Source organism: Crotalus tigris, unplaced genomic scaffold, assembly GCF_016545835.1.
Source record: "Crotalus tigris isolate CLP2741 ecotype Arizona unplaced genomic scaffold, ASM1654583v1 scf7180000024437.13266115, whole genome shotgun sequence".
Classification (NCBI taxonomy): domain Eukaryota; kingdom Metazoa; phylum Chordata; class Lepidosauria; order Squamata; family Viperidae; genus Crotalus; species Crotalus tigris.
In genome coordinates this window covers 1,774,584-1,802,011 of record NW_024100606.1, presented here as the reverse complement: position 1 = coordinate 1,802,011, position 27,428 = coordinate 1,774,584, and the positions used below count along the sequence as shown (strand labels likewise).

General features: G+C 37.9%; 2 protein-coding genes across 4 annotated transcripts in view; one reads left to right on the top strand and one right to left on the bottom strand.

Moving 5' to 3' along the window:
- Positions 1-16,446, bottom strand: PSMD11 (proteasome 26S subunit, non-ATPase 11). The gene is made up of 14 exons (XM_039331707.1): positions 16,293-16,446; positions 12,811-12,912; positions 12,480-12,604; positions 12,230-12,301; positions 11,569-11,626; positions 10,542-10,736; positions 8,882-9,026; positions 7,969-8,029; positions 5,776-5,838; positions 4,485-4,610; positions 3,060-3,095; positions 2,595-2,646; positions 2,103-2,245; positions 1-1,992 (listed from the first exon to the last, which is right to left on the bottom strand). The coding sequence occupies exons 1-13, from the start codon at positions 16,381-16,383 to the stop codon at positions 2,103-2,105; spliced, it is 1,269 nt and encodes a 422-aa protein (XP_039187641.1). The 5' UTR covers positions 16,384-16,446; the 3' UTR covers positions 1-1,992.
- A 2,883-nt stretch (positions 16,447-19,329) lies between these two features.
- NSF (N-ethylmaleimide sensitive factor, vesicle fusing ATPase) overlaps positions 19,330-27,428 on the top strand; it is an 89,655-nt gene continuing 81,556 nt past the window's right edge. For 2 of the 3 annotated variants that reach the window (XR_005555208.1, XM_039331704.1), the window contains exon 1: positions 19,330-19,473. Coding sequence is in view for 2 of the 3 variants with exons in the window: in XM_039331704.1 (XP_039187638.1) it covers positions 19,462-19,473 (12 nt within the window). In the remaining variant the exon portion in view is untranslated. The remainder of the gene's footprint in view (positions 19,474-27,428) is intronic. The other variant, XM_039331705.1, reaches the window with a different exon arrangement.

Here is a 27,428-nt window from a genome sequence, read left to right as displayed (position 1 = left end):
TTATGCAAAAATATTTTGTGGCATAGGAGAAGCAAGTTTACAAAATAATTATGATAAAGCAGAGAAAGAAAGTGGAAGATGAGGGCAACGATGTGGAAGGTTACACTACTCATATGTCAAGCAACACCTTAAATATAACTTCATTATTCAATGACAAAACACCAGGGTGAAGAGTGCCCTGTCTCTCCCACACAAAACCATCACTCTATAAAGTTCCTCTAGATTTGAACAGAGACAGTTTTAAGAGGCAAATCATTTACAGCAATCTCCTTCATTCTAGGATTCCCCCCCCCCATCCATGCCAAGGCTCCTCAGACCATGCCAGCTTGGAATTACTCAAGCTGAAATCCAAGCTAATTTGTGGGCATCAGGAGTAAGAAGACTGCTTTATTTTTGCTGCAAAGTTGCCTCTAAAAAGTTCTCCCCTCTCCCTGATGAAATGCTTATGGCCAAAAATTGTTTTCCGGAAGTAATAGTGAAGCAGGCAGGGATCCCTCCTACCATTGCAAAAGACAGGTTGCCAGAAAATTCAATAATTATCACTTGCTCCATCAATATATCTAGTAGTCAGATTAATTGGATATTGGAGCAATTAGTTGCTTGATCCTTAACATAGACTATGAGGAAATTCATTGCTGAAATGACCATATGGTAAACTTTAGGAAATCTGTTCTGCAGTAAATCCCCATAGATATCTGGCACAGTAACAGAAGAATGCAGTTTCAGATAGCAGCCACATGGGTAGTGTAATATGCAGCCATGCCCTCACCCTCAAAGGGCGGCTTTATTCTTGATGCTCAGGGAATGGAACAGAGATTAAAAATACCTCTGGATGGCCCAAACCAGCCTTCCGTCAATAAAAACCCATCTACTGTTTTTTAAAGAAATCAACTATTAAGAACAGAAGCTCAATTGTACTTTCAATGGCATATCTTGCAAAATTAAAAGGCAAGTACATTCTAGCCTTTAAAAAAAAAAGCATGCAGTACAGAACCAGGAAACCTTGAGTACTACTGTTCAAGAGTGGCTATTTTCTGCCCTTTTACTGTTATGGAAAACTGTATTTTAAGCAGGCCCCATGTGATAAGGCCTAAGAATTGTAGATGGGGCACTTAAGGATGACAGAGGCCTATAATATTTTTTTACTGATTCTTCAATAAGTGTGAAAATTGATGTGGCTTAGCCACCCTGACTGCCCATAACTCCTGAATTCTGAACACAAAGTTAATATAAGCTCCCAATTTCTAATTTACCCTTTACAAAGGACAAAATTCCTACATAGAACACAATGCTATGGAGGGAGTTTATGGGAAACCAACATGCACTCATGGACATTTGCTACCTGGGCACATGCTTAGAAACAGTAATTAACCTTGATTACCCAGTGCATGTACGCCTGCGGACAATCATGTTGGACACAATGCACACAAGAAATACCTTCTATGCAGGAATTTTGTGTGGCTGGGTTCTTGTGACTTACAAGACATCTTGGCCTATCCCTTTGCCACCTTCAAGAAAATGAAAAGCAAGTTTGTTCATTTTAAAGGTAGCATAAGCCTCAGTCCTTTTATTTAGGATGCTGCCACTGCTTCCCCCCGAAACATTTCTTTTTTTTTTTAAACATTATTTCCCCATCCCAGTACAAAGTTCAGCAGGTAAAAGGTTACATGGAAACTGGAACACACAATTGTATAGACAAGATGGATCAGATGAGGAAGTCTTAAAACAGCCTTCCCTATCCTAATGGCCTCCAGATATATTGGGACTATAAATCCTAGAATTCCTGGCCATGTTGATTAGGAATTCAAAGATCTATAGTTCTAACACATCTGGAGGCCACCAGGTTGGGAAAGGCTGTCTTAAACTTTTTAAGTGACAAGGAGAGCAAAAGGGGTGTGGGGAACCAAAAAACCCCACCATCTTCTAGCCTTTTGTTCCACCCCCCCAAAGGTTTCACGCATCAACGCTCCAAACAGCCAACAGTTTTCAATTCTGCAAGGGGAAAAAAAAGATGGAGGCATATCACTCAATAGCACAATCCTTCTGGAGGGGGTACAAACATATGTTACAGCTTTAATCATGGGCTGTAAGAACCCCCTCACCTATGTTAGCTTCTTGGCTTTGTTGTATAATGAATCCACTACTTTACTCATATTCTGAATGGTCTCCAGAGCAGCTTCGTATGTTTTGTCTACAGGTGGTTCATCAAAAATAATCAGGACGCCTTCACCTTGATCAAGAATCCCTAATGAGAGAAAAGTTTCAATTAAGATTCTTGGATAACTTATATCTCTAACACAGAATGTTCCACTTTAATTTTGACAGACTTCAAAGGAGCAGAGCAAGTAGAGTAGCTTGGATTAATTATTTAATAAATAAAAATTAGACCCCCAACTATATAGATTCCAAATGCAGTAGTTTTAAAGACCAGGATAAAGGAAAAACCCTACAAGTTGTAGGAATTCCTCAATATAATACAATCTATATTATATTGTTAATGCTTGTTTAGATACATATTTATTCAAAAAGAAATACTATCAAATATTACAAAGGGCAGAAACATACTCTTTTCTTGAGAATCGTGGAAGACTCACCATGGAATTTTTTGTCCAAAATCATCTGAGAGAGCTTTCTTTCCACATCTGCCTGAAATTGAATCAGGAAACGTTCAAATGAGAGAAAGCTCCTTGCTTAGAATAATTTTTCCCCTTTGTTTTCCCTTGAAAAACTATTTTCCACTACTTACTTATTTCAAAGAAACAGTTGCCAAAATTCTTACAGTTCAACTCATGAATATCTGTTTAGCAATAGAGCTTATTTCTACAGATATGTAGTTACATTATTTCAGGCTTAGTAAGTTCTTTTTTTCTTTTCGTTTAAATTCTATGAAAATTACTTATGTCTTTTTAAAATAGTTGAAACTGAATTTGGAATTTCTTAAATCACTTCTGTTGCTGAAGAAAATTAATGTGATTCCCCCCCCCCCAAACTGTTATTGACGTTGTAACAAAAAATGAGTGAAAATAGCATTATGTAGGCAGCAACATTTAAGTGCTTACCTTTGATAACTTGATAAGGATAGATATATGGTCGATCTGCAAAAGCAAATAAGGTGGGGCCACAATGAGGAAGTGTTATTTTTCTGATAGAAACATCAATATGGAGTAATTATCTGTTAATCTTCACACTATTTGCCTCTACCATTGCCTTCACAACTAATTGTGAGAAATTATCAGCCTTACCAGATAGACCAGGCCAAGAATCCACTTCACTGGAAGGCTAAAACAACTTTTATTAAGAGTGGCTATAATATCAGAATCTTACAAGTTTGATTGTGCTATACCTCCTGGCCTTTTTATATTCATGTGAATTAGGAAGATATTTGTCTGAGTCTCTTCCACATATTTTCTGCTTGTTGTAGACTTTATATATGTTTTCTCTTGTCACTTTGGTAATGGATTTTACAATGGATCTGTCAAGTTTACCTTTCTTATTTTCTACACAATTTTAACTTTGGTGTTAGCTCTTCTGATTCTTTGATTCACACTCGACATAATTTTTTCTCCATAATGAAACACAAGGTCATTTTGGCAATTACATTTTTATTAATTTAATAGAAAAAAATATTAAGATTATCCACTCATACCACAGTTTTATAAAAAAAAAGATGTCATCTTGAAATAATCTTACCAGTTTTATGATCAATTATTTGAAATAATCTTAATCTTATCAGCTGTGATCAATTATCCATTTGAAACACTGTATCTAATTCTGGAGACCTCACTTAATAAAGATATTGATAAGATTGAGTGAGTCCAGAGATGGACAACAAAAAACCCATTTATTGACCTGATGTTCAAAGCTACTGTTCAAGATTTGGAATAGTCTTACACAATTCATTCTACCCTGTAATTCCTCCTGTACTACTCTAGTCCTAATTCATGTACAGAAAATTTCAAAATGGCCTGGCTTAGACAAAATTATTTTATTATTTTATTTATTCATATAAAGCTTTTCTTCTAAAATGCTATGTCATACTATGTTTAGCATGATGACCAAATTAATCAAATAAATAAAAATATAATATAGGAAACCATGACTGATTTTTTTTCCAATACAATCAACCACAACATGATGCTCTAAGTTTACAAATCCTTCCCTGTTTTAACCAGGGTTTGTCATTATGTTTGAGATCACAATAATAGTTTAATCCCACTTTGGTTTTGTACTCCATCCAAAAGAAATAGAAGGAAGGCAAATCAGAATTGGCCAAATAAGATGTAATTAGGGGACTTTAACTAGTTCAATAAGACAGAAATTTAAAAGGATTCAAAATATTTAAAGCAAATCTTGGATTACTTTTATGTGAAAATGCCAATGTTTTAAAATAAACTCTTCATGCCCAATTTGATGGGAAAAGAGACAAAACCATGACTTCATTGAAGCAGGAAAATAGCATGGGAAGCTCTGCAGAAACATTTTACCTGCACTCTGGAAAAAGGCTCAATAACCCGGATGAGGTTTTGTTCCAATAAGTTATCATACAGTTTGCCCAAATGCGTGCTGATGATGGGGTCATCCCTGAGTTCCATTTTATAATCTTTCAATGCCTGTGGCAGATCAAATTCAATCATTACTGAATGCAGGAGGCTATCTCACTATCATTCTGACTAAGTTACCTAAAGTTATTGCAGATCATTCATGAATGAAGGCAAATATACGTGTTGCAGAATCCAATCAAGGTCAGTCACTGAGACTAGAAGTTTAGCTTTCTAAGTTTTTGAACTCAGGGAACTTCTCTCTACTGGAATGGGTGTTGTTTTTTTCCTGGTAGATGGGCTCCAGCATGAGTCCAAAAGCTCGGAGAACTAAATCTCTGGTACCGGTGACCAACCCAGATTGGATCCTACAGACCATTCATGGCCATTCATTTTTAGAATAATCTTTGCCATGATTAAAAACTTAATTAAAAAGAATTACATATGGGACTGAAATTATTATGAGACTAATGAAAATAACATTCACTAAAAACACACAGACCTATGAATATCCATTAGGCACTTAGTCTTTTGGTCTCTTGCAGATATCATATGGTATTCCTAGTGATGCATGTTTGTTCAGATCTGAAGCAAAAATAGTGCTTCGGAGGGAGTGTAAGTATGCTAGCTAAATCTGTTACCATCTCTTTATGGAGATTCAAACTAAAATGTAATTTTGTAAATAAGCCCTAATTCAGGTCAGTTGTGCAGATATTCTTCCAAGATATATCTATGTACTGACAGAGATATTTTATCAAAGTTGAAGAAGGAAATATTTGAACATAGTACTTTATTTCCCAATAACAGAAGTTAACTATTTTCCTTTCTGTTCCAATAGTTATTCTAGTTTGGCTTTGATTTGTGCATGAGAAGCCTGAAATTTCTGTAAAAATGTTATCTTCAGAATATTTTCACTGGGTGACTTATACAATAGCAGGATCCAAGTTATTGACTTTTCTGATTTTCAATAAAAAGTCTACAACTTAAAATACATCTTCTGAAGAAATCAGACTTTTCAGTTAAAACAACTGAAAATGTGGCCTTGTAATAGCCCAGCCCACCTTGACAAAGGCTATTTTCAAATGACTTCTGCAAATGTATTTTGAACACTCAAAGGCTGAGTATACTGAAGACATCTCTTCCTTTTTTTCTTTTCTGCTTTTCAATGCTTTTCCTTTTCTAAGAATTAACCTAATCCAAAGATATTCAACCCATTTTCCTTATTATAGGTGCTTACCTTTTTGAAATCATCCAGTGATCGATTCTTACTAGCTTGAGCTACACATTTCAGAGCTTCTGTCTGTAAAACAGAGTAGAGCCAACACTTATGTTCTTCTGAACCATTAGATAGTAATAATACTTATATTGTTCTCACATGAAAAAATTGCTTTAGTTGGATAAAATGTAATTCAAGAAGGAACCTTGATCAAAATACTAAGACTGTTTTAATTCTTCTATGCTCATTTAACTCACACAATTGCTAAATCACAGAAGCATTCAGGTATATTTTCAAAAAACATTATCCACACAAAATAATCCCAACATGGAAGCAGAAATTTAGGCTGCTATAATGAAGTACCTGAAAGCGCCCAAGTAGTCAATGCAACCCAAATCCATCAATGGGGATCTAAACTCATTAAAATACAGAAGTGCTAACTAGGACTGGAAGTAGGAAACTGGCTCTGATGAGTTGACAGGACAATATATTTGCTTGGTGTTTTAACTATCCCTTGAAGATTAGAGAGTTGTAATATCCTGAAAACCAGAATTTAATCCAGTTTAACCTCTCAAATAAAAGACAAAATCCCCTCCCCTATGCAACAGAACAAGTCCAGATTTTAACTAAATCACCAAGAAGACAAAATGACTATGCTGGACAGAACATTGTAAATAAAGCTAACAAGACCAATCTACATATGACCATCTGAATTGGGGTTTGGAAACAAAACATGAAAGGCAAGCATTTCTAGAGCTGTCTTCTCTTATAAACAAGGAAACCAGTGATCAGAATGCTTTCTTAGCTTTCCACCCTGAAGCAACAATTCATATATCCTCAATGAGGGAGGAGTAAGTTAAACAATCTTTAAATAAATTTACAACAGATCTTGTTGCCAGATGATGCTGACTGACTGCACAAACAGTAATTTCAATCTTCGAATATTAACCGTCTATAAACAAGAATGTGGGCTCCTTAAAAAACAGCTTTTGAAACTCTTGGGTAAAACTTGCAGATAGTTTAGCAATTTACACAGAAGGTTAAAAGACTGCCACTAACAATGGATATCTCAGAGCTAGTCATGAAAGAAAACTACTGGAGAAACCAAGTTAAGACTAATAAGAACAGTGAAATAAAGAGAGATCATATAGCATCACTTTGCACAAAAAAATAATAATGGATGCTGGCTTACTAGAAAATCTATTACTGTATTCTAGCATTTAGCCACTATTTTTGAAAACGCAGTTTTCCAACTGTGGCAAGATATCGAATTATTTTGTTGTCATTTAATCCATTACAATTCCTTCCATGTTTTGGGCACTTTGAGAGGCATTTTTCAAATATATCAACTAGGTGTTTTTCAGGATGACAAAAGGAGTGCATTCAATTTATTACTCTGAGCAGAAATTGTTTTGCCCAATGCCAAGGGCAGCATGCCACATTATAAAAACCATGGCAACCAGTAACCCTAGCATTTTTGTCACGACAAAGTTGAAATAATACTCCTAAAATAATGCGAAAAACACAAGTTACTGGCGAGGCCTTAGAAATAGTAGTAATTAACTCTTTTTGGACCAAGTTGTGAGCAAGAATACTGAGAACATAATGAACTTAAAAGCTAGAAATAATGTGTGCAGGAGGCCAAACAGTGATTTGGTATCCTTGAATTTGACAATGCAGAAAGCCTTTATAAATATCAAGTGCCCTACAATTTAACTCCATCATCAAAGCAGAGAAAACTTCACACTTGAGCAAGTCCAAAGCAGCCTGATTTGCCCTAATCTTGCCAATCACTATGCCAGAGATCTGATCCATCATGACTTGTCCAACTCAGATCAGGAAAGGGGACAAAAAGAAACTGATACATCAACACCTCATACAGCCAAGGCCTCTAGCCATCCAGTTCAATTGAGCTCAATGATAGTAATCCAATGACATAAGATCAGGGATGCTGCTTTTTAACAAACTCCATTTTGATGAATCACTACATTAATGCTGTTAGCCCATCTTTCTTCATTCAGATGGGAACACATGCCAACTGATGGGCTCCCAAACCACATAGGATGCAAAAAAGACATCTCATAAAATACAGCTGATAATAGAACAAATTAGTGGTTAACTGTTTTGAGCAGTATTTACAAACTTTTTTTTAACAGGAGTCAGCTAGAATTGGAAAAATGTTCAGGAACAAAAAATAGTTCAGGATTTTTATACCTGTCTGCCTGCATACCGCAATGCAAGCTTCCCACTCACCAATGCCTGCACATCCTCAGGTCTGTAAAAAAGCAAAGAGATATTTACTGAATCCCTGAACTCAGGCTACAAAGGTACCTCACCATATAATCACTGCTTTCCAGAAAAATCTGCATTCTATTATCAGTTTTATATTAATATATTCAAAATGCTTTATGGAAATGCCAAATAAGCATGAACCAAAGAAAATCAGGAGAAAAAGAAACCAGCTGGAAATATCAGAGTAATAATAAAAAGATCAAGAAATATACATAGAACTACAAATCAGATGTTCTGACATCAATAACAAAATAACAGTATTGATATAAAGGATTGGACAAAATGTTTCTAGTGTTTCCTTTTTCAAATGTTATTTGAATCTTTGTTTTCTCTTAGCTGTCAGAAATAAAAGTAAAGTTATATTTCAATCTCCAGCTATCCCAGTAGTCAACTGAGTCTCCTCAATATTTTGACTAGGAAAGCATGTTATAAGACACTCAATTCTGTTAGATAGCAAGGAACTCAAATATAGTGGCCTTTTCACTCTTAAGGGTTTGCTTCTATCAAGCACTGCCTAGGTTTTTTAGAGCAGAGCTGAAAGAGGTAATATTTTGCCAGTGGTAATGCAATTCCAATATGGAGAAATCTAAATGGGACACAAAGGCAAACATTCTACCCTTGTTTGCTCCCTTTCCTGGCTTTTAATTTTTCCCTTTTCCCTCTTGGTGTTCATATCTTTTCAACCACCATCAGGAATTGAAACTCAGCTTATTGATATAAGAATTTAACAAATTGCAGCCTGTGGTATGGTCAAAGCAACTGTCCTCTGTGCAGGTGTAAAAAAAGGAAGTAAGTGCGTATTGCATTCCCTATGTCAATCAATAAAATCACATACGAGTTTAACATGATCTTGCACAGCAGCATATACTTCAATGCAGTGATGGCTTTGGGGCTGTCAATAGAATCATAGCCTTCGAATGCCTCATAGAAGTAAGAATATGCTGTCTTCCAGTCCTTTTCTTCTGCTGCATGGATAATACCTATTAAAGGGGAAATAAAAAAGAAGTCTGAATATAACTGAGGTACCTGGAGAACAAGGTAAAGGAAAACATTGCTGCCAAATCCTATTTATTTCTCGAAGCCAGAAAATTTTTAAACTTTCTTATCTATCCCCTGCTGTGGGGTAGAACAAGAAAAAATAATTGTGCTATAGCTAAAATTATTCTAATCTTCACAAAATTTATTTTCATATACTCATGCAAAATAATAGATATAATTTCTTCCAATATTTAAAGTTTCACCAACTTTTCTGATAGCAGAGTGAATGAGACTCAAAACAACATCAACTATATTAAGTACTTGCTAAATTACAGAAGTCATGTCAAGGAAACAATCAAGAGATGTTCAGATATATAATTCAGGATAAACTTTAACAAAAGAGCATTATCTAACTATTCAGATAATTTCTGTCTGTATCTAGTTGCTAATGACTGCATCTTAACATATAAAATGAAATTTATCTGTTCTTGTAATCACTGAAGCAATGATCAGATGTTTCTATTTTGCATGAATTCTTCATATAAAATAAATTCTTTTCAAAATGCTACAAGAAATCCAGCAATTACAGATAGTACTTAGGTTACCACCATTCATTCAGCAACTGTTCAAACTTACAATGGCTTTGAATGAGGAGACTTATAACAGATCCTCGGAGTTCCAGCCACTGCAATGTTCCCATAGTAATGCCTGCAATTACAACACTGCAGCAAACCACAACCATGTGATCATAATTTCTGATGTTTCCTGTGGCTTCTCACAAGTAAAATCAAAGAAATCAGAAATCATGGTCACAAGGTCATGAGTTCCCTGCTTAACGATGGCTGCTGTCACTAAGTAATACAATCATACATTCCTTAGCAATGGCAATTTCTATCATTGTAACTCGAGGACTAACTGTATCATTCAAAGCAGATATTCTCAGCCTATAATAAACTTTGAAAATTATCTATTTATACAATAATCTTTGGAACATACAGTACATACTACAATTTTCCCTAGACAGACTGCTTCAGCATAATTCTGTCATAAACATTTTTGCAATATTATTAGATTTTTATATCTAACTCAAGATGGTGAATATGCCTAATATTGCTGCCTCCTATTTCCCCCACAACTATCACCTTGTGAGGTAGGTAAGACTGAGGGAGAATGACTAGTCCAAAGTCTAACTTTCATGCTAAGAGAACTCCCTCCCTCCCATTTTCTAGGCCAGCATCTACACCAAACTGGCTCTTTTTTTTTCTTTTTTCTATGACCTACAGTTTGTTCTGCATGAGATTATAAGCCAATCTTTCCCATTTTGTGCTCTGGTTGTTATAAGAATGCAAGAACTCTTATGGCCCTGGACAGCTAGCAAAGTGGCTGCGGTACATTGCAGATTAAAATAATCCGGGGACTCAAGATTTGAAAATGCTAGATTTTATTTCTCAGATTGTGCAAGTACTGATGACCTAAGATTAAGGCACCCATAATATGAAAAAAGCACAAGGCCTTACCTGATTGCATATCCAGTGCTGCCTGCAACTTGGGTGGACAATAGATCGCGTTGGCTGTGGTTCGGGCAGACGTTAATGCTGCTCTGGCTTTTGGCAGGTTGCTCAAGGCATGATAAGTTTTGCTCTCTAATAGCTGCACTTCCACCAACAAGGCCTTGTCATCCATCTTCTTTAACTCCCGCAAAAGCTGTGAGCCTGACAAAAACAACATGGATGGTAGCATTTACACTATATTAAAAGCCTTCTTCTGAATCCTTTAACAAAATTAGAAAAAAAATAATACATTACTCTGATCAAAATATAGGAAGAGTGAAAACAGCACATACAAAGTTAATACACTAAATGCAAAAACTAATATTTCTTTTTCAATATCAGTATATTCCCAAAGCTTCCAAATACATTATGTTGCCTAACTAATGGTATTAGTCATTAATAAGATACTTTATTATTCTTTACAATGCAGAAAACTCAGCAATTGCCAGTTGCTCAAATAAGTCACTATGAAAAATTAAGAACATATATTTTGTTTCAAACCTACAAGCATATTGGGTTCTGGACATTTTACCAAAACATCTTGGACTGGCTGTAATTCATCAGGAAAACAAAAGATAAATACTTAGCTAATATGATATCCTGTGGGAGTGATTTTATGGGATAAGTAGATCAAAACTGGTGCAGAACACCTTTTTTCTTCCCTTAGCAACTTCCAGTATCCCTTTCTCCTGTTCATCCCCAGTCTTTCTAGAATCTTCCCCTCTCCCCATAGCCTCTACCAACCCCAGTGGCATTGACTTTTCCCCTCTCTATATCCTACCTGAAAACAATATAGCTTGTAACAAATGTTTCAAACGGTTTCCAGATCAAAAATAGCGCTAATTCATTCCATGTTGAGGCCAAACATGTTCTCAGTTCATATAAAAATCATCTCAAATTAGCTGTTCCATGCATTCACCATTGTACACATCCCTAGAATAACTGTAAATAATCATTGGGATCAGTCTAGGGATGATTACAGAAGTCAACTTACCTAACTGCAATGCTTCTTGATACCTTTTTGTGTCAAAATACAAAGAAACCAGCCTTGCCTAAAGAGAGAAAAGCAAAGAATCGTTATCAAAACTACCTTATGATAATTAGATATTGATCAAAGAGCCAAAATGTGTAAAATATGAACCAGACAAGGCTCTTGGGAAAATGTTTCAGGAGTGACAAGAAAACACAGAAAAAAAACCCTATACTAGAAAGTTACATCCACAGTAATGCAAAAGAAATCAGCAGAAGAAATGCTTTTGAAGTGACACTTTCAAGGATAGAAACATGGACTAAAGGCATACATGGAACTGTATGTGTTAACACATACAGATAGAAACACCATTCTATTAATCCATTTACTTAAGTAAAAATCTTACTTCATATCTGAGAAAGCTCTTTTAAAAAGCAATATATATATGCATTATAAGCTGGAGAAAAAATTGCCTGGAATAACATGTGAATATTAGTTTGGAAGCTTATCATACTCCAAACTACTACTTGAGAATATGCCATCAATAATCTAGAGAAAAAAGTAATGACAAATGTTTGAGTATAATATATTGACATACAGGATGTCAGGCTCCATACCAAAATAACAAGTGAAAGAATACTGCGCATCACTACATTAACTACAATGGGCATATGTTACATCCTACCTCCAGAGCTTGGCGCAGGAATGTCCTCTTCTCTGATTTGGCCCATTCAATACATTCAAGACATAGGTCAACCTAAAAGAAAAACTACATTTATTCAATTATTTTTCTACTATTTGTACCATCACTACTGTTATGATACCATTTTCTACATAAACTGTTTCTGAACATTTGCAAGAGGACTTTTCAGAAACAACTGCCAACATTCTGAATTTGCAGTAGCATATCTGTGCCTGAATTTCAGTTGTCTCACCTCTTGTCCTGTTGCAGCTTCCATATCTAGGAATAGATCTAGCAGGGACCGAACCAGACGGGCTGCCTTTGCCTTGCTAATGGAGTTCAAGAAAGGACGCACATACTTCAGAAGTCCTCCAAGCTCTATATTAATGATAAAATAATCAAGTAGCAATATAGTTCAGGATCTGAAATTGTATCAGAAGGCATTATAAAAAGTTATGTTTATATTCTAGAAAAAAGTAACCACACATACATTTCAGCAGTCAGTTATCTGGGCCAGAAAAGGCATATTTTTAGAAAAACTACTGGTAATGTGACCGTTAAATTGCTTTAAACATAGGATTCACCTTCTGCTTGTCCTGTCTTGGCCAAGAGACTTCCGAGTTCCAGGATGCTCTGTTCTTTGACTTGGACTGCTTCTTCATCATTCTCTTGAACATCACGTTTCACTGGGAAGATAAAAGATTTTGATGAAAGAAGAGCATATATCAGTGATGGCGAACCTTTTAGAGACCGAGTGCCCAAACTGCAACCCAAAACCCACTTATGCATTGTTGGGTGCCGAGTGGGTGTAGCCCATTGGGTGGGGGTGGCTGCAGTGATAACAGCAGAATGGGTGCGATTAAAAAGTTCAATCAATCAATTCCAACTTTGCAAGATCTTTTTTTTTCTGTGAGAAGTTAAAATTGACTGATTGATTGAAACATTTTTTTTGCACACAGTGGCGGAGGCCTAAATGTTTTATAAAACCTAGCTGAAGGCCTAGGACTGGGGTGATGGTGCACATGCCCACAGAGAGGGCTCTGAGTGCCGCCTCTGGCACCCATGCCATAGGTTCGCCACTACTGGCATATATCAAATCAAAGACTCTTTACAAGTCCCCAAAACTTCCATTTTAAATTTCCTTCTTATAAGCCAAAAACAAATGCCTGACAAATTGTTCAGTCTTGGAAAGGAACTGAAAGATCTGCATGATGAAGCAATTCATAACAGAATATTTATACAGGACAACTTGATGTCACCCCATTTGGTGTTAATACTTGAATCAGTATAAATATAGGCACAACTATGAAATGAATCTCCCACACTAGATATTGTAAATAAGATAATGCATAGAAAAATATTCAACACGAAGAACAAATATGTCACTAGTGCCAATGTATTTGTATGAACAGACAAAAAACCACTATTATTCAGAGAAGCCAATACAGTAAACTTGTTTCTTAGAGTACCTACCAGTGCAACATTCAATATTTAAGGCATGAAGGAAATACAAACTTCTCGTTTGAGAGATCATCCAACTATCTTTAGCAATATTGAGGGTGAATATCAAATACTTTCTTGAAATTAAAAAACACATCTCTTCACTATAATCTACTTACAAAGGTTCATTGGCAAAATTAGCCATTCCATTCCATTCTAATTTATCTTCTTTTCATTCTGGGACAACTGGCAATGGAAAGAAGAGCAACACTGACACCTATGATAGATTGTGCTTAAAATTATGGCATTATAGAAAAAGCAAATGATATGCAGATGACCTAAATAAACTTACTGACAACAAAAGCTGTTCTCAGGATACAACAGTTCTCAATAGCAAAATTAATACTGAGCCAAATTAATATCAATTTTTAAGCCAACATTTTTTTTAGAAAAATCAGAATCTCATAAAACGTATTTTGTCTTGGGCTAAATATTGTCAAGTACAGTGAAAATGCAGAGGAACCAATTCCCTAAATCAGTTTTCTCTTTATATGTTCCAGTGACTTACTACCAGGATTCACTAAGCACTACAAGGCCAAGGAATCTTTGCCCTGTGGTATACTCATCTCCCTCATCTCTTCTCTGCTGGCAAGCTCAGGAAAGTAAAAAAGCTCCACAGCAGGGGTCTTTACTCAAATTTATTTTGTGAGAGAAAAAGTTATGTTGTCTAACTCTGTTACCAAGTAACATGTTTTATAGAAAATCAACTTAAATGTGAAATAAAATGTATGGAATATGGCCACAGATCCCCAAGATTTAACTTAAGATTTAAATCATAACATTTCTTCAAGCCTTCACAGGTCCCCTGTGACAACATTGTGGCCCCTAAAGGGCCCATGGACCAAGACTGAAGTAGAGTATTAAGACAGATGTGTAAGAGGATCTGCACTGAAAGGTAATTCGCATAATTACACACCTTTTGTACAGTAAATTGGATTTTCTCTTACTGTCTGATTTGGGAAACCTACCATTTCTGGAATATGGTTATAATTATACATAATTGATTCAACCAAATTATTTTTACATATGAACCTTACAAGGACAGTCCTTTTAAAATCAGAACAAAACCTCATCTAATCTAGTAGTTAACCAATAGTTAACTGTTCTCATAATGGACATAAGGATAATAGCTACCTTGTTTAATCACAGCAGCTGATTATTTCCACACCATATATTTACCTACATGGAGTTACAATAGACTTTTGGAACAAACAAATTTACCAGAAATACCTTTACAGGGAAAAGTCAGAAACATTTAAAATGTGGTCCACCAATAGCTTTACTCATGCTGTTTTGCTATTTTTTTCTATATCCAATTTCTGTATTAGCTCTTTTTAGATCCACAATTCTTACTCTTCACATTATTATTCTTACTGCCATCCCTATACCATAACATTCCATCTCCCTAAAAAAGTCACCTCTGTTTCATTTGAGCATGTCTCCCCTTTTCCTTTCTGTAGCAGTCCTATCAAACAATTACCTATCGTGAAAATCTCAACTAAAAATGAATCAATAAAACATTCAGGATATATTAATTTACACTTACCAATAGAGTCTCTTGACTTTCTACAACAGTGGTTCTCAACCTTTCTAATGCGCGACCCCATAATACAGTTCCCCATGTTGTGGTGACCCCCCAACCACTTATACATCACCGGGTGCCAGGGGCGTGGCCAAAGAAAAGGGGGGAAAAATGGCGGACAGCCTTGTTTGGCGACCCTCGTGAAATGGTCGTTCGACCCCAAATGGGGTCCCGACCCACAGGTTGAGAACCACTGTTCTACAACCAAAAAGTGAAAATTTTCACACCATGTAAAATGTATTATGTACTCCACCCGCCTGTCAAAACTAGTGATGTAAATATTGAATGATGGACATATTAAACTATCAGTAAAGCAAGTGTAATGTAGTTCCTTACATATTAACTGTGACCAAGAATCCACTTTCCACTCACATTAGAAAATCAACCTCCATTTCAAAAACTCATACACTTTCCAAATCTCTGTATACCGTCATCCGCTCATTTCTTTTAGCGCCAAAAAAATGGCCTTCGAACGGAGATCCGAAAAAGTGAAGGATGTGAAGCAGGCCTGACAGCCTGCTTAGGAAGTTATAAACTAGCCTAACTAGGCCAGGACAAGGGCTACAAAGTAGGTGAAAAGCGGCAGCAGAAACCATTCTTAGCGGGCAAATCCGCCGGGTTTAGCTTCTAATCTTTAAGTCACCTCTTCTGAATAAAAGCCAACATGTCAGGTCAGAGGTTCTCCGAGGCCACCTGTCAGCCTCGACCCTCGCCTCAGCTCAATCCCAGCATTTCCAGTCTTCCAAGCCCCACTTGCTTTCCTCATTTCCACGAAGCGATGCTGAATAGAGAGACCTACTCAGGCCTTTCCCACTAGCCTTCCCATTTCCAAATTCCTCCTAACAGCTCCCACTTTCCTTCGGAGTTGCTCAGTGAGTCAGCAGCGGTTCCAGCCTAACCCCTCCAGGCCCAGCGCCAATCTCCTTCCACGATCGGCAGACAGATTACCTGCCAGTTTTCCCCTTTTCGGCGGGCCCAACTCACCTATGGAATGCAGAATGCCAATGGAGGCCTCGCGATCAGTGGTCAGCAAAGACTGGGCGCGCTGGAACTCCAAGCCCGCCGCAGCCGCCATCTTAAAAGCCAAACTCGCTCACTCACGCCGGCCGGAATCACAGGGCCTTATTTCCACCGGAAACTGCTTGTCTCACTTCCTCTCCTTCGACTTTGCTGCGTCAAACTATAATGATATAACTCTATGATTATCCACCAAGAAGCAGTGTTGGCTGGGAAATGTAGTGTTTTTTGAACGTCGTAGGAATCAAGCGGGTAAATTGTTGTTACTAGGATACCAATGAAGCGAGGCAGGAGATGTTAACCTGTCTACGCTCTTCGCTAACTCAACATCGTAGAAGTACGTAGAATACGTCCATTGTTAGGTACACACACACTTGCAATTGACTGGAATTGATTTAGATGTTTGCTCATGGTTATCACCATTCCCTAGTTTCAAAGAGGACTGTTTCTAAACGTTTCTTCAGTAGCATCCCCTTATAAATTTCAGAATAAAGAGACCACTATTTCAAGTCAAAATCAAGTGATTTATCCTCAGCCCAACTTTTTTTTGCAACTTAATAGAAAACCACTTATTTTGAATGAAACACAAATGTTTTGAAATTCAGTAGATCAGACCTATGATGCTAGACCACAGAATTTAAACTACTCTTCCTAAGAATTATATGAAATGTAATTGGATGTCTTAAATCTGCACAGAATCAGGAGATAAATCAAATTCAGGTTGCAGCGAGGGAAAGGTGTATATACATATTTCTTTCATGGCAGTTTGAATTTTTATTTACTGTTTCTGTGCTCATTGATAGCACTTGCTAACCAAAGGTTATCACTTAGATTATCTGAGAATTATTACAAAGTAGATTGGCATTATCTCTATATTACATGTGGTCCTCGACTTACAACAGTTCATTTAGTGACCATCTGAAGTTACAACAGCACTGGAAAAAGTGATTTATAACCATTTTTCACCCAATAATTGCAGCATCTCCATGGTCACACAATGAAAATTGTGTGATTGGCAATTAACTCATATTTATGACAGTTGAGGTGTCCTGGGATCATGTACCTATTTTTTGCGACCTTCTGACAAGCAAAGTCAATGGAGAAGCCAGATTCACTTAACAACTGTGTTACTAACTTAACTGTGGCAAGAAAGGTTGTAAAATGGAGCAAAATTCACTTAACAACCATCTCACTTAGCAACAGAAATTTGGGGCTCAATTGTGATTTTAAGTTGAGGACTTAAAACTTCAGGTATAAGAGAGGATCTAAAGTCTCTAATGATTTTATGGCAATAAGGAATAATTAAATAGTGGTTTTCGGGGGGAACTGTTACATTTACTGTAATTGTCCCGTAGAGGTAGTCCTCGACTTACAACCATTGGTTTAGCGACTGCTCAAAGTTACAATGGCACTGAAAAAAATAACTTATGAAAGTTTTTCACGCAACTGTTGCAGCATCCTCATGGTCACATAACCAAAATACTCAACAGTCATTGGGGAATCCAGATTCACTTAACAACCATTTTAGTAACAACTGCAGTGATTCACTTAATAACTGTGGCAAGAAAGGTCTTAAAATGGGGCAAAACTTACTAATTGTCTTACTTAGCAATGGAAATGTTGAAGTTAATTGTGGTCATAATTTGAGGACTATCTGTATATCTTACCATAAACTCTGCTCTATGTATAGTATCTTTTCTATAATAAAACTATGTTCCAATAGGCATGCATACACACACAAGACACATTACAGATTCTTCTTAGAATTCTAGTTTCCATGGCAATATTTCCCCCCACTTTTACTGTAATATGTTTTCAATTTTTCCATCCAGAACATTCTTTAAATTATTGAAAAATGTCCCAGTTTCTCTGGATTTCTTTTGTGATATGGACCTTGGAAAGCACACTTATTTTCCCAAAACAAAAAAGTCATATTTCTTTAAATAAGCAAATACACATTTTGTGCAATACAATACTTCCTAGCTTTTCTATTATCTAAGTGCAATGGCTTCAATACTGCAATATAATCACTGCAGTATGCAGTAGACTGAGTCTTTATTATGAGCCATGGCAGTACAATAGAGAAAAATCAGTAATATCAATTATTAGACATTTATACAGCTATAATTGAAAACAGAATGCTGAACTAATTATTCATAATTTATTTCATAGTTTATTAAGATATGCTCTTTTGGCATATATGCATTTTCTTCTTCATATTTACATCTTGATCTTTTGAACCACTTTAAAATATATTACACGAACATCCTATTTGTCTATCGCTACAGGTCAGGGCATGTATTAGTTGTATTGATACTGTTGAATCAGTTGTTCTGAGATCATTCTCTGCACCAAAACATAAGTTGTTTCCTCCTTTGATAGCACAGAATCTACCCACTTAATCCAAGAATATAGAGTGTGTCTGTGAAGCATTTTGCCACTTTTGAAAGCATGGATCAGGTGATAGGCTCAGTGGTGTCTACTTTTGGTATATTGTCCTCCTCAGTGGTATGGATGGCTCAAATATTGATTATTCTTCTCAAAGATTTCTTAAACAAATTAGTCATTATGCTTGCTTTTAGCTGTTGGTTATTCTTAAATGTTTGTTTTAAAATAAATTGCCATTATGGATGCAGAAATAAACTTATGGCAATGGCTCCATCGTTTCTATATATTCTAAGAAGCTACAGTAGATAAGATTTTCTAAGCCACCTTCATCCTCTTAGCTTGTGAAGTACAGCCATCAGCACTGCCCATGGAAAACCTTAGGCTTATCTGCAAGATTAGAGTATTTAATAAAATCTCGCAAAGCTTCCTATTAATGTTCACCTTGATGATTGCCTACCCTTACTTTTAACTGAAAACACATTAGCTACCCTCTTCTATACGGTACTCGTGGGTCTAATCAGGGAGAATATTTTACAGACGTCACCCAGCAATGAAGACGTTCATCCTTCCCGGTTCCCCACGAACATAGGAACGAGTAAAACAGGAAAGGGCGGAAGTGGGTGGGAAGCAGGTTGACCACGCCTCTCGCAAGTGATGTAACTATTTCCTCCCGCCCCTCCTCAACAGATTTCGCGCTTGGTGTCTTCGCATTCCTTGTCAGTCGCGTCTTCGGCTGCGGAACAGCAAGATGGCGGCCCGGGTGAGTGAGCCGATGAATGACTGAAGGCGGGGGGGGCAATGACGTGTCAGCAAGACACCTTCTGCCCTCCCTTTTCTTTCTCAAATTATTAAGGCCGTATTATTTTAAGAACTCTGTTTCCCTTCCCTCTGTTGAAATGATATCTCGGTCTTTTTTACTTGGACCGGCAGGACCCGAATTGCATCAGAGCCTATTTGAAGGATTTATGGAGTTGTGGTAATCGCTCTCCTCCAGGTTAATAAAACTCAAGGAATTGATAGGGAGATCCTCGATTACACGATGATCCTCCCATCGTTTAAAGTGGGATTTGTTTAATAATCCTGGGCAAATTCCGTACATGAAAGTAACAACAACCGCAAAATAAATGCATTTACTATCTATCTACGCTTCCTCTGTGAGAACCGTCACAGTGAGTCATAAAGTAGCATCTCTTCACCAGCCTTTAGCAAATTGCTCCCCCTCCCATTTCTTAGGTTCAGATCACTGCAGTGAACCTAGAAAGGGGGCAGAAGTGAGGGCGAACCTCATTTCCATGTTCCTGAAATACTTAAAAAAAAAACTTAACAAAAACTTCCTTTTCTCCTACGTTTGTTACTCTTAAATAACAGACAGGGAAGGCTTCACACTGTCCGTGCTGAAATGTTTCTCTGTGTAACAAATATTCATTCATTGGTGGCCTCCCAGTAATTAGCTCTTGTTGTGTTACTTCCTCCATTTGGAACAGGAGAATCTGGTGAGTGAAAAGGTGGGAGTGCCAAGCTGTTGATGCAGTTCACACTTTTACTGCAATGTATGTTTGGCTAGCAATAGAGCATTCTGTCTTCAGATTCTATACTGATGCTGTTAACTCAGAGAAATGCTGCTGCTTTATTTTCCAGGGGCTTATTCTATACCCAACAGTTTGTTTCTTAGAACTAGGAGTACAACAAAAATGGGTTATATTGGAAAAAGTTCATTCGGTAGATGGTTTTAAACATCACCAAATCTTATAGACTTTGGCTACAGTTGTTCTGTTTGGAAAAGGACAGTGATGATTTAAGATCCTAGCAGAATAATTTTCTCATTCTCTGCATATTATAATATATTCAGGTAGCTTCAGGAAGTATACTATAGCAATAAAATAAACATAATATACAAACCTATACAAAAATGTGAGTTTAGGTACAGTATGAAACATTTGGAAATTAGATCTCTAATTTTATTTAAAATTCAGACATTATGCCAATGTACATTTATGTATCCTAATAGTTAATAGTAAAAAATCTGTTTTTTGAGCTTTGTAAAAATCTTAGGGCATTTTCACATTAGAACATTGAACAAGTTCAGAACCAGTTCCAGCCTATACAATTACAAGATGTTGGCTGGTTTTGAGAGGTGACTCCTCAGTATCCTCCCACTTTTATTAATATACTGCCACTTCATTGGAGGTTTTTAACTGCAGTGAAGGAAATGATGGAAGATAACTTGGATGTTGTTGTTTTTTCTGCAGTGGTTTCCCATTATGGCAAAGTGCATGGGAGAATATCTTAAATTTGTTTCATATTGCATTTTTGCCTAGGTTATTCAAAGAGTCAATTGGATGGAGTACTGTTTGACTTAGACATATGATCTATTCAAGATTTTATAGCTTGAAAAAATGGTGACAGTCACATGGGAATTAGAAACCCTACTGTGAAAATGCCAGTGGGAATATTTTATTGAATCCAGTAGGAACTGGCATTCAAACAAAAGGTAGTAATATTTATTGTTTTTTTCCCATTCAAGTGATAAAATATTTAATTGTGGACTGAAATTTTTGCTGTTAAATTAGTTAATTTTAATTTTCCAACAAAAATGTGACCATCCAATGATGGTCTCTTTAAGAAAATGAGACTTTACAGTTATTGATGAATAGAATTATGATTATGGTTGCTTTTGTGTTTGTGCATTTTTCCCATTTTTGTTTTTGAAGGCTTTTAAAAATAAAATTTAATCCAAAAATTTCAATATAAAATTAAAAAATTATTATTTTATGTACTCCAAGCCATAAGAACAATGATTCCTAACACAGTATGCTGGTCAAGAATTTTCTTCAGTAAAATCTCTTAATACTGAATGACTGGAGCAAATAGATTTCCACTGTAATGAAATTCCCTTTTAAGATATCCATTATATTTCCTATTCAAATTTTCTTTTGTTGTTGTTTTTTCCAGGACCACAGTGTACTTAGCATAGCATATGTAGCTTCAACAGCTGATAACTATCTTGAGTCTTACTGTCATTTTTCTGAATTTTAATCCTCACATTGGCACCTGTACTATAATTGTATGGTTTGTGAACCATTTTTCATCCCTAACCCATTCTTATGAAACAGCGGCTATATAGAGCATGCAGGGAAGTGGAACTGAGAAGATGGATGGGCTGTTGTTGGTCAGACTGACTGGGGAGGAGCCTGTGGTGCTTTTACAGAGGTAGACTGCAGTGGGCTGCACATTGAAAATTAACAGCATAGAGGATGTGCAAAAATATTTTATCAATCTCAAAATCATAATGACTATGCTGTTTGATAGCTATAGAAATGTACCCATCATTCAGTTATGAATCAACTCATAAAATAGTCTGGGAGCTTTCACTTTTCAAGGATATCCAGCAAGATCAGATAAAATAACAAAAAGGGTGACTGGGAAGGATTTGAGTACTATTCAAATTGTGCAAAAAGTTTGAAAGGATACATATAGTAGCAATGCTGTATTGTTTAAATTTAAAGAAACTGGACTCGCAGTGCCAAAAGATTTGGTCTGGCTGTTTGCCATATAAATCAGCACATAGTCATCCTGGAAAGGAAATCCAAAGGACATATAGGCTTGTCATAATAATCCTAGTAGAGATGTGATCTTTTAAATGCATCCATTTGAATAGTTGTTGTACATGAACTTAGACCTTAAAAAAAGAAGACAGGAAGAAAATTGACTTTTTCGAGTTGTGTTGGAGAAGGTTGTGCATATTCCTTGGATAGCAAAGGTGACTGACAAGCAAGTACTGAAGTGCATAATACCAGACACAGGAAAGCAAAATCACAAAACTGCATCTCACTTGGCCATGTCATGTGGAGGAATTCACTGGAGAAAGCGATAATGTTTGAAAGAATTAGTGGTAAAAGGAAACCAGGCCACCAAAGAACATAGTGGCTTGGCACCATCAAAGCTGACACTAGTCAGAGCATAAAAACCTCAAAGAAGTAGTACAAGGTCAGAAGATGTGGAGAGACATGGGCCATAGAATTTCCAAGAGTCAGACACGATTGAATGGATATCATCAACGTCATCATCATCATCACCACCACCACCACCACCTTATTTAGAGATGTCTTTGAAGATTACTGGAAAGTACAGTTAATACAGAATGCAGTAAATTACTTCTTGGCAGATGAGAGCTGCTTCTGCAGTATAAAAACAGTTTAGGGGTCCTACTTTGGTGAGTGGAATGAGGTTTTGGAGGCAAGTCTTGTTGCTGCCTTTTTATATGGTAGGGTATAGAAGCAAAAATGAATGAATATTCAGGATTATCCTTCTCATCTACTTTAGAATTTTGGGATAATTATTTTCATTTTATTATTTGCATTCTGTATTATGATAAATATTTCTAGGCAACAATAAATGTGATGTGATTGATCCTGAGAAAGATATACAAAGCAGTCATTTCAACATAATACTACAGATTAAGATTGTAACTCTAGAACAGCGGTTCTCAACCTATGGGTCGATCGACCATTTCACGGGGGTTGCCAAGCAAGGCTGTCCGCCATTTTTTTCCCTTTTCCGGCGGTTGCCTTACCTCCCTTGGGCTGGGCCAGCTGGTGGCCCAGCTGGTGGTTGGCCTGCTCCGTCTCTGCCGCTTGCCAGCTATGCCTCAGCCGGTGCAGGGAGCAGCACTACGCATGGGCAATGCTCCCGGGCAGGGAAAGTTCTCGACCTACGACCGGTTGGGTAGCCCTCAACTTACGACTGGCTTAGTCCTCGACTTACGACCGGTTTAGTCCTCGACTTATGACCGGTTGGGGGGGGGTCGCGGCATTAAAAAGGTTGAGAACCACTGCTCTAGAATCAACAATATAAGAAATTTATAATGATAAAGAGTAACTTTTTATTTACGGTAATGAAGTTCACTATGTAAAGGGTCTCCAACCTTGGCAACTTTAATTCTGGGAGTTGTGGACTTTAACTCCCAGAATTCTCTACTAAGCATGGCTGGCTGGGGAATTCTGGGAGTTGAAGTTCACAAATCTTAAAGTTGCCAAGGTTGGAGACCCCTGCACTATGAAACTTCTAGCCCTGTTTTATTCAGACTTACTTTGTCCTATCTTGAGTGGACAAAATTGAGGAACCCTAATAGAATCTTATCTCTTTTCAGAGAATAGTCTATTCCCTATTTTAAGCGAACAATAAAGTATTATATAAAGTTTAAAAATAAATAATTGAAAGCATTGGGGAAAATAAAAAAGATTCTTCCTTGGCATCATAATAATATTGAAGTAGGTGCTAGGATACCTTCTTGTGGCAAGAGAATAATCACATGTTGTACCTCAGATGGTTGAGAAACCTGGAAAATCATAGTGAAGATCATAGTATGAAGATATCTGGCCAATCCTTCAGATATTTGTTTTCAAGCCATTAGAGCAGGGGTGTCAAACTCAATTTCATTGAGGGCCACCTCAGCATTGTGGTTGCCCTTGCAGGGCCAGGTGGGTGTGGCCAGGATGGGTGCAGCCTACTGGGTGGGCATGGACAGAGTAGGTGTGGCCTATTGGGTGGGCATGGCCAATTCTACATCGTTTGCATCAAGGGTGCCTGTGGGGGCCTGGGCAAGAGTGGGACAGATCTGAGGGTCTCTGGTAGAAGGGAGTGGGACCAGGACAAGTGCCAAGGCATGGTCCACTGGAGGAGCCTCACTGTTCCTCTCAGACCATGGGAGGGAGGCTGGATGAAGATGCAGGCTGCACCCACGGCATCAAGCCCAGCCCCACTTCCCCAAGGGGGCGCCCAGCTGCACTTACCTCCTCAAGGCTGCTGCTGCTGTGCTTGTTCTCCTTAGCAGGTTGCTCATGATGGGTATGAGGGCAAAGTCAGAGGGAGGTCCATTCCCTCTCCATGGGAGGAGACCCGGCTCTGTATCAAAGCTTCCTTAGCAATAGGACGGGAGACCCCCAGGGTAGGCCAGGATGAGGGGGCAAGGGGATGGTAAAAGGGCAGCAGGGCAGGACTAAGGCAAGACTTCCTTCAGACCCTTCCTCTCCTTTCCTTCTTTCCTTTCTTCCTTCTTAAGTACAAAGTGGTGGGAAAATATTTGAGATGAGTGAGGGAGAAAAACTGGCAAGAAACGCCACTGGGGAGGAATAAAGAAATGCACCATTGCCTGGAAGTGGCCTGCACACAGCCTTCACCTACTTCACATACTGGCTTAGTGGGCTCTGGGTGAGGGGATGCCATGAGTCAACGTTACCTGCGCAATGCCACCCAGCCCCCAGCCTGCCCGGTTTCGGCAGGCAGCGGGGCGCTCTCCTCACAGCACCGAGAGGTTGAGCCGGGAAGTGCGAAGCTTGCCAGCTTTTCACCTTGCTGCCTGCTGAAACTGGGCAGGCTGGGGGCTAGGCAGCATAGCACTTCTCATCAGTTTTCACGCCACCCAGCTCAGCTCTTGGCGCTGTGAGGAGAGTGCCCCACTGCCTGCCGAAACTGGGCAGGCTGGGGGCTGGGCGTTGTGCTTCTTTTTGGATTTGTGCCGCCCGGCTCAGCCTCTCGGTGCTGTGAGGAGACCGCCCTGCTGCCTGCTGAAATCCCTCCCCCGGAGCCCATCAAGCCAGATATGTGAAGTAGGTGAGGACCCTTTGCTGGCCACTTCCAGGCGATAGTGCATTTCTTCATTCCTCACAAAGGGTGACACCTCCCCAGCATGCACTCAGGGGGCGGGGCTGATGTGACAGGGGTTGGTTCCTCGCTGTTTCCAGACGGTCTTGTGGAGCTAAGACTGAATGCATTTCAGCATAGATGGCCACCACAAAATTGTACATTGGCTCCCGGCCGGCCTGGGCTAGGGCCAAGGCAGCGGGGGCTGTTCCCTCACTGTTTCTAGGATGGCTTCGCAGGCCACATGAAACCACTTTACGGACCGCATCCGGCCCCTGGGCCTTGTGTTTGACATGTCTGCATTAGAGGATTTTGAAATCAAAACCACTGCCTGGGATTGGATGAACAATAGATGCTCCATGCTAATGGACTGTAAATGTTTCTTTACAGGCAGCTGCTTCGGCCTTTCTTTGAAGTCAACCTTAGCATGTGATTATTCTGCTGTTTATCTTGAGGTTTACGAACAATATGTTTGCATTCCTTCTTTTCTTCTGCAATATCAAACACGTAAATATTTATTTGTAGCCCACCTTTATTGTTGTCTGTAAGATTGTAGAATTTCCTCTTAACATATCTTCTGTTTTCCTTATTTCCTTTTCTTTTTTTGTCTATTTCTTGCTAATCAAAATACAGTAAAAATTTTCTTTCCCTTCTTAATGCATTATAACTTTACTGATTATTACAGTAATAATTATTGATGCAGTTGTATACAGAGATACCTGCCTACTAGGAAGAGAAGGGGGGGGGGAAAGGAGGGAGGGAAGAACAAGGAGGAGGGAAGCCCTGTGCGGCTTTTCTGCTCAAGCAACATACCTGTAAGTCGTCCCCAACCCAGACTTCCCCCCCCACCTTCTCCAATTTATGCAGTACCTTTTGTGCATCCCTTTGCACCCTCCCCAGCCCATGCACCCCCCCCAACGAGCCTTTCCTGATATACATGGCACTTCTTATACATCCCAGACACCTTTTCTGATCCAGCGTGCCCTCCTTGACAAATGCAGCATTTTTCACAACACCCTGATCCTCACTGTTGCCTCACATACCCTCCTCGACCCATGCTGCTCTCCCCATTGTACCATTCCTGACCAAATGGCACCTCTTGCACAGTCCCCAAAACACCAGAGAAAATATTTCTGAAATGATGACTTAGTGTGGCATGGGTATTCTAGTTGTATTTAAATTTTAAGAGATTATATATCCCATATATAAATATTGTAGTTAGATGTAGGACAATTGTGTGTGTATGTGTGTGTGTGTGTATATATATATATATATACACACACACATACATACATACATACATACAGTCTGAAGACAACCTTAAATAATAGGATAATGATTCCTTTTTTACTGCTCGAGATGAAACTGAATTCTCCTATATTTTCCTCAGCATAGCTCTGCGGTCATTTAGTTCTTTATACTAAAATTATCGATAAATCTGGGCACCATCTGTCATAGTTATTTGTGTAATCTCTTAGCATATTACCTTAATGCTAGACTGATGTAGAGTTAACTGCAAGACTGTACCTTGTACACTTTGCCTAGTGCTTTCTTTGTGTAATCTAGTGCCCAATCTCTGTTTCTAGAATAAATATATTTTCTTTCTTAGATCATATTCCTGCTTCTGTTGCTACCTCCCCCATTCCACTCTGGCAAAATTATCTCATGACCCAGATTTCTTAGGACATTATAAAACTCACTTTTTCTTACTTATGTAGCAACTTCATGTTATAATGAGATCAGGGCTATACTACTTCACAATTCAGGTTTGCAGGCCATATGGTTAAATGTTTTTGATTTCAAGATAGAAAATAATAGATGATCCTGGTCACTTTCTTTATTTTTTTCCCTTTTGATTTTTAAATCATCAACTGATTTCTCCAGTGAGACATCATTTTTCATGTCAACCTTGTAGCCTGTAATTTGTAGATCCAATTTCAATGATATTTCTATCTTCTCAAATAATACTTGTTTCTCATTTGGCATTTCTTCTGTAATGTCTTTTGGATATATTTCATCCATAAAAGTAAACATAGCTATTGACGTTATTGATTTTCAATTCCTTTTTTCAAA

Bases quoted from the DNA above. Each gene is read 5' to 3' on its own strand.
- PSMD11 (XM_039331707.1), bottom strand. From the start codon at position 16,383: ATGGCGGCTGCGGCGGGCTTGGAGTTCCAGCGCGCCCAGTCTTTGCTG. The intron at 10,737-11,568 runs GTAAGTTGACTT...TGTTTTTGTCAG, and splicing joins TCAAGAAGCATTGCAGTTAG to GCTCACAGCTTTTGCGGGAG. The intron at 4,611-5,775 runs GTAAGCACCTAT...GATCTGCCACAG, and splicing joins CACTGGATGATTTCAAAAAG to GCATTGAAAGATTATAAAAT.